General features: G+C 41.9%; 1 protein-coding gene across 1 annotated transcript in view; it reads right to left on the bottom strand.

Moving 5' to 3' along the window:
- Positions 1-737: 737 nt before the first annotated feature.
- Positions 738-8,340, bottom strand: part of LOC143290298 (uncharacterized) — a 138,549-nt gene continuing 130,946 nt past the window's right edge. Inside the window, exons 5-8 of the mRNA XM_076599648.1 lie at positions 8,134-8,268; positions 6,189-6,242; positions 4,153-4,296; positions 738-1,247 (exon numbers count right to left, since the gene is read on the bottom strand). Of these exons, the coding sequence (XP_076455763.1) occupies positions 1,077-1,247; positions 4,153-4,296; positions 6,189-6,242; positions 8,134-8,268 (504 nt within the window). The 3' untranslated portion in view covers positions 738-1,076. The remainder of the gene's footprint in view (positions 1,248-4,152; positions 4,297-6,188; positions 6,243-8,133; positions 8,269-8,340) is intronic.

The raw sequence follows: 8,340 nt of genomic DNA, 5'->3' as shown, positions 1-8,340 counted from the left end.
GGGGAGGAGGGGCTGGAAGGGAGACACAGGGGGCACTAAAGCCAGCGGGGTCACACACAAACACACAAGCCAGCAATAACAACAAAAAACAAACCCATCAGTACTCTCTCTCTCTCTCTCTCTCTCTCTGTGTCACATCTGACTTTTCCTGTAATATCAAATGCATACAGTGTGGTGGGGACAGTCTCTGTTCTAGGACACAGTCTGAAAGCAACAGTCTTCAACAGTCAACATCAACAATCACCAAGCAGACAGTTATTTTGCTTTTTTTGTTTTGTTTTTTTTCAGTTTGGGGAAAAAATGAAGAAAAAAAAGAAGGCTGGAACAGCCAAAACACAAAAACAGAGGCACTACTACCCTTACTCCACAGGCAGTTTTTGTTGTTGTTGTTTAATTTTACTTCAGTGGTCGGTGATCTAACGTTAGTTGATATTATCATTATTATTATTGTGCATAGAAACCACAGGGATGGATATCACATTCACTAAAAAAAACACATTCCTCCAACAAACACACACTCACGCCACGCCACACCACACCTTCACTCACTACAAACACACATCTGACCGTCTTTTAGTTTTTGTTCGTTTGTGATTCCCCCCCCCCCCCCTCCCCTGTCCAGCCAGGTGATCATGTTACTAGAAGTACCTGTACAGAAATGCTGCTAAATGTCCACACCCCAACAAAACCACGATGGCCACACAGGGTGGGGGCAGGAGAGGGGGGGTGTCCTCCACCTGCACCCCCACCCAACACGGCAGCCTGGCGGGTTTACCAGAACCGTCATTCGTTAGCCGAAGAAGAAGAAGAGGACCATCAGAAAGGTGAGGCAGGGGCTGCAGCAGACACACAGCGCCACATCACAGCGTCCCGTGTTTGCACATCAATCCAACAAAGCCCCACACACCTCCCTTCCGGCCTCTCCCAGTCAATAAATGCCTTCGTTGGTCATCAAGACAACAAATAATCACTTGACGTGTCGTGGGTGGGGTGGTGGGTCGGGTTTGGGAAGGACGACGACAAGAACGCCTCGAGTAGCGGCGTCCAAAGGGCGTTGAACAATCCTAGACAGAGGGTCACTTGCACTGCGCCCACTTGGGCAGGATGCGGCGGCGAGCGTTGGTGAACCAGTAGTTGATCTGGTTGATGGTGAGCCCTGTCTGTTTGATCAGCATGGCTTTCTCGTCGTCGTTGGGGTAGGGGTTGTCCTTGTGGCCCCGCAGCCACTCCATCATGAGGGACACCGCCTGCACCACACACACACACACACACACAATGTACATGGCACTCATTGGTACAGCTTCTCTGATTCTGGATACACACAGAGAAGAAATTTCATCACTTGGAATCAAAAGATGAACTTACACACAACGTACATGATACTCGTTGGTTTAGCATCTCTGATTCTGGTTTCACATAGAAGAAATTTCTTCATGACTCAGAATCAAAAGATGAACTTCCACACAATGTACATGATACTCGTTGGTTTAGCATCTCTGACTCTGGTTACACACAGAAGAAATTTCTTCACGACTCAGAATCAAAAGTTGAATGGACATGTATATCTTGACGGTTTTACACCATCTTCCTGAGCAGAAATGGCACAGGAAAGTTTGAGGTTGGTCAGAATGTGAATGAACTACTGAGTTCAAGGATGCATCCATGTCACCCAGCCACAGGCACTCACTGTTCATGGCAGTCTATTGCAATGCCACAGTCAGGTGCCTGTGGTTGGGTGACATAGATGCAGCTGTAACTAGTGTAAGTTCACTCACAGCCCAACCAACTCCCAAACTTTCCCTGTACCACTTGTTCTGTGGATGAAGGTGTCAAACCATCAAAAAAATACAAGTTCAAATTTTGATTCTGAGTTGTGAAATTTCTTCAAGAATCAAGATGCATCTTTAATTATCCATAAAACAAGAAAAGTTTGACACGACAGGCAAACACACAGACACACATAGTCAGCTGTTAGTTCTGGTGTCGTTTCGTGGAGAGGGGAGAAAGTGGGGTGTGGAGACAACACTGCAGCTTTCCTAACCCCTTCACTGCTGTTGATTGGAAAATAAATAAAAAATGTATTCATTAAAAATAACTTTTAACATGTCCATGGATGAAAAGATGTATAAAAATCCATGAAGAGATCGCAGTAAAAATGGAAAATTATTCGCCCGTACACTCCACTCCTGTTTTGATATTCCTTGCTGACTGATGGCAGACTCAGAAAATGCCAACAGTTACTCCCAAACTGAAAATACTGTGAGTGCATGTACATACACAACAAGCCTGAAATTCAGAGGAGAAAATAAAAATTGGCAGATTTTGCACTTGCGTTTCTTTTCGTTTGTACTTGCGTTTCTTTTACAAATAATATAAAAGGATATTTCTTGAGAACGCAACAGCACAGCACTACGCATTTTATTTGAGGGTGTCAGCAGCAGCAGCAACAGCAGGCTTTATCCTTGGTCTTTTAACCACAGTGATATCAGATCAAATGAGAGTGTGTGGATAAATGTATGTACATGCACACCAGCATGTTTGTGTCTGGATATGCATGCAGGTGTGGTTGTTATGTCTGAATGTTTGTGTCTGGATATGCATGCAGGTGTGGTTGTTATGTCTGAATGTTTGTGTCTGGATATGCATGCAGGTGTGGTTGTTATGTCTGAATGATTGTGTCTGGATATGCATGCAGGTGTGGTTGTTATGGCTGAATGTTTGTGTCTGGATATGCATGCAGGTGTGGTTGTTATGTCTGAATGTTTGTGTCTGGATATGCATGCAGGTGTGGTTGTTATGTCTGAATGATTGTGTCTGGATATGCATGCAGAGGAGCGATTGCTATGTCTGAATGTTTGTGTCTGGATATGCATGCAGGTGTGGTTGTTATGTCTGAATGATTGTGTCTGGATATGCATGCAGAGGAGCGATTGCTATGTCTGAATGTTTGTGTCTGGATATGCATGCAGAGGAGCGATTGCTATGTCTGAATGTTTGTGTCTGGATATGCATGCAGAGGAGCGATTGCTATGTCTGAATGTTTGTGTCTGGATATGCATGCAGGTGTGGTTGTTATGTCTGAATGTTTGTGTCTGGATAAGCATGCAGGTGTGGTTGTTATGTCTGAATGTTTGTGTCTGGATATGCATGCAGGTGTGGTTGTTATGGCTGAATGATTGTGTCTGGATATGCATGCAGGTGTGGTTGTTATGTCTGAATGATTGTGTCTGGATATGCATGCAGGTGTGGTTGTTATGTCTGAATGATTGTGTCTGGATATGCATGCAGGTGTGGTTGTTATGTCTGAATGTTTGTGTCTGGATATGCATGCAGGTGTGGTTGTTATGTCTGAATGTTTGTGTCTGGATAAGCATGCAGGTGTGGTTGTTATGTCTGAATGTTTGTGTCTGGATATGCATGCAGGTGTGGTTGTTATGTCTGAATGTTTGTGTCTGGATAAGCATGCAGGTGTGGTTGTTATGTCTGAATGTTTGTGTCTGGATAAGCATGCAGGTGTGGTTGTTGTGTCTGAATGTTTGTGTCTGGATAAGCATGCAGGTGTGGTTGTTATGTCTGAATGTTTGTGTCTGGATATGCATGCAGGTGTGGTTGTTATGGCTGAATGTTTGTGTCTGGATATGCATGCAGGTGTGGTTGTTATGTCTGAATGTTTGTGTCTGGATATGCATGCAGGTGTGGTTGTTATGTCTGAATGTTTGTGTCTGGATATGCATGCAGGTGTGGTTGTTATGTCTGAATGTTTGTGTCTGGATATGCATGCAGGTGTGGTTGTTATGTCTGAATGTTTGTGTCTGGATAAGCATGCAGGTGTGGTTGTTGTGCTTGAACATTGGCAACACATTTACATCATGTATACAAACAATAAAATAAAAAATAAAGTAAAATAAATAAAAAACTTCAACAGGAAGTTTGAAATAAAAATCTGGTGCATGTGTACACGCTTTCGTACATCACAAACAGGTGCTTGTTCAAGTTTAAGCATGTACATACGCACGCACACAATCAGTATGTATATGTCAATGTGTGCACGCACACGCTTGCGCATGTGAAAACCGAGTGAGCGTGTGCCCACATGCATGCATGTGCGTGTGCAGCAAAGAGGTTCGGGAGTGCAGGAGGAAGTGTGGTCACCTCTTTGGGCAGGCTGGGGTGCTTCTTGGACTCTGTCTTCTGGGCGGAGGGTCCAGGTCCCACACTGCTGTCCACCACTCCCATCAGGTCCTGGCCGTCCTTCATGGGTCTGAACCCCATGGGGCTGACGTACCCGCCCTGGCCCTGGTACACACATCATAGTCATCAGTAATTGTAGTTATAAAAGTAATGATGATGATGATGATGACAAGTGGTGGTAATGATGATGATGATGATGGTGACAACACAGGTCTGAAACCCATGGAGCTGACATAACCCCCCTCCCCCCACCCAGTCCCTGACACATTGGTCATCATCATCAGTAACTGATTATAAAAGTAATAATGATGATGAAAATAATAACAATGATGATGATCATGACGATGATGATGACAGCATAGGTCTGAACCCCATGGGGCTGATGTACCCGCCCTGACCCTGACACATATATCATAGTCATCAGTAATTGTAGTTAAAAAGTGATAATACTGATGATGATGATAATAACAATGATGATAATAATGACTATGATGATGGTGATGACAACATAGGTCTTAACCTCATGGAGCTGACATACCCCCCTCCCCCCACCCCCCTCTCCTTGACACACCAGTCATCATCATCAGTAACTGTTGTAGCAGTGATAATGATGATGATGATGATAACAAGTGGCAATAATAATAATAACAATGATTATGATGATGATGGTGATGATGATGACAGCATAGATCTGAACCCAACGGGGCTGAAGTACCCACCCTGACCCTGACACACAGGTCATAGTCATCAGTTATTGTTGTACTGATAACCGTGATGATGATTATGACAAGTAGTAGTAGTAATAATGATGATGATGATGATGATGATGATCACCAGAAGTAGTAATAATAACGCAGATGATAAAAGCAATGATGATGATGACCCCATGGGGCTGATGATGTACACCCCTGGCACTGACACACCAGGTATCCTCATCAGTAATTGCTGTCGTGGTGATAATGATGATGTAACAACAATGATGTAACAACAGTGATGATGATGATGACATAGGTCTGAACCCCATGGGGCTGACGTAACCCCCCCCCCCCCAGACCCCCTCACCCGTCCTGTCCCTGACACACTGGTCATCATCATCACATCAGTGACTGTTGCAGCAGTGATAATAATAGCAATGATGGTGATGATGAAGACAACAGGAGTTCTCAGCTCACATGGAGTCAGACAGACCATCAGGGTGACACATCAGTCATCATCATCAATAACTGTTGTAGCGGTCTTTGTCGCAGCAGTAGTAATAACTGTTAGAAATAATGAGGACCATAAGAACATTGTGATGATGATTGTGATAATGATAATATTAACGAAAATTGCAATGATAATGACCATTAATGACAATAATATCATAAGACAACAATACCGTAATATGATGGTGATATTAATGATGATGATGATAACAACAGCAACAGTGATTTATACAACACAAATTCTACAAACTCCAGAAGCACAATATATCGGTACACATTTTGGGGATGGGGGGTGGCCAAAAAAAAGCATAATGGCCAATAACATTAACAGAAAATTTCCCCACAAACTTCTCTCTGTGAACACCCATAATCATACGCACAGATACAGAAACACACACACACACACATAATACACACACACAAACACATATATACATACAATCACATATAAAAACAACTTAAACATTCAACAGCGCAGAATGCCCTCCAACTATTATGTACCTTTTCTCTCTATTTAATTTTTCTTTCATATTTCAAACACACACAACACAGCACAACAATATGACTTTTTAAAACAGTAACTGGCTAAAACGGAAAGCTATTCTCCGCATTGCTTTTCCAGAATCATATTATCGAAGTAATACAATCTGACACAAAATATCATCACAAATGATACTTAAAACTATATAAAACTACAACAAAAATTTCCGAAAAGGTTATTTAAAAAAAAAAAAAAAAAAAGAAAAAAAAAAAGAAAAAAAAAAGCACACACACACAACAATAAAAACGTACTCTGCCAAAGGGAAGAAATTCAGAACCCAGTGGGTAGTCTGTTGTCTCCCTTACCTTTGAAGGAACAATCATTTTGATTTGTCACCCAATCAGTCAGAGAACATCTCAAAATACATATCACATAAATACATATAAAAGAAAAAAAGTAAAATGAAGAAAAGAGTTTACAAGCACCTTGTATCAATAATAACTCAACCACCCTCAATATAATGGTATTGGTATTGATGTAAAGAAAAACAAACACAGCCAGGTAAATTCCATCCAGGAAGCAGGCATCACATTCACGAGATACATTGCTAATTCATTCATTTCACAGAAACCAAACTGGCCTAAATGACAGTCCAGTGACAACATATAACTCAAACTTGTGAAAGTCAGAAACATAAAAGAAACTCTAAAGCAAACAATTTCATTTTAAGGAAAAACAAAACGACAAAAACAACAAAGAACAACAAAAGAAACACACACACATGCACACAGAGTATATTACATACATCTATACATGTATATTGATATATCTTTGTACTCTTGGTACAATTTTGTCTTTAACAATTACTAATTCAAATTTTGTTGTTGTTGTTGTTTGTTTTTTTGTGTGGTTATGATTACTAACTCAGATACAAACCAGGTTTCTGGTTGTTGTTTTTTTATATTCTACTGTCTTTATTCTACTTTCTGTCTGTCATAACTAATGTACGTCTGTCTGTCTACTGTCTATAAAAATGAAAAATTTGTGTGAGAATGTTAAAAAAAACCCAATTCTTTATCCCCTTCATCTTCCAGTCTATGTTAGGCAGCACATTTATTGTCATGAACAAGGTAAATAAATGCACAAGGGTTCGAGTCTCATCAACGGATAATCTTTACTACCCCCTCCATTTGACCTTCAGCAGAGGTCTGGGTGCTTGTCGTTTGGATGAGATAGATGATGAATGCATGTCCCCATGTCCAGCATTGCATTTCTGCATGCAAAAGAATCCACAGCAACAAATGGGTTGTTATTATCCCTGGCAAAAATTTTTGAGAAAAATCCCCTTTGACAGTAAAACAAAGACACCTGACAGCAGCAACAAAAAGGGGGGCGGGGGAGGGGGAGTGGTTGGATGTGCACTGTTGTGATGCCTTCTCCCAGGGGAGAGCAGCCCGATTTTCATACAAACAAATCTGACCTGGCAAACAGTGGAGTAATGAAATCAAAAAAAGTCCCCAACCCAATAAAAACCTAATGCAATAACAACAACAAATTATGAATGGATGTCTCATTCTCAGTCCCAAAATATACACATGTATGTCCGACTATGACCACCAGAACAGCAGAGGAGGCAACTGCTGTCCCAACTATCTGGGCTAGAATTTGATAATAGCGGAGAGTGTCTTGCCCAAGTTACATCCCCACCCTCTTGGCCAAAGGGGGTTTTAGGACAGTTGGCGTTGGGATGGTTCCCAAAGGCCAACTAGCCCCCAAAGGCTGCAACAGCACTGAGCCAGTGCAATCGTGCCTCCTAGTTTGAGAGCCATAGTCCTTCACAAAAGACTAAGCAGTAAAGTCCGAAAATACACACATAATACACGACAACAACAACAAAGTATGAATGCCCCGATCCCCAAACAAACACATAATACAATAATAAACTCTGAATGTTTTGTGTGTATGTTTTGGAATGGTACATTCATACTTTGTTGTTGTATATTATGTGCATGTTTTGACACATAATACAAGAACAAACTCTGAATGTCCGAACAGTGTTGCTTGGTTGTTTATTCAACCAGACCTGCGGTTCAAGTGCTTTATCTGTTTGCTTCCTTGATAATTCATTATATAAGTAAAATATTTTTAAAAAAAATAATTTTTTAAAAACCTCTGAAATTCCCCCATCCCAGTTTGGACAGTGGGTGGGTGGGTGGGGTGAGGGGGGGGTTTGGGTGTGTGTGGGGGGGTACTCACCAGTGTGACCATGACCTTGCCGGGCGGGCCAGGGCCCATAGAGGTCATGACATGAAGGGGTCCCTGCATGCCCATGTCCCCGGGGCCTGGCATCAGCATGGGGCTGCAGCCGTTCACTGCCCCGCCTGACGAACCCTGGAAAAAACACACATTTGCACACTTAAAAACTTTTTTTTTTTTAAATGGAATTGGAATTGGAATGGTTTA

This window comes from Babylonia areolata, chromosome 15, assembly GCF_041734735.1.
Source record: "Babylonia areolata isolate BAREFJ2019XMU chromosome 15, ASM4173473v1, whole genome shotgun sequence".
NCBI classification, from domain to species: domain Eukaryota; kingdom Metazoa; phylum Mollusca; class Gastropoda; order Neogastropoda; family Buccinidae; genus Babylonia; species Babylonia areolata.
Note: the sequence above shows the minus strand (reverse complement) of the source record. Positions and strands in the feature narration are given on the sequence as shown.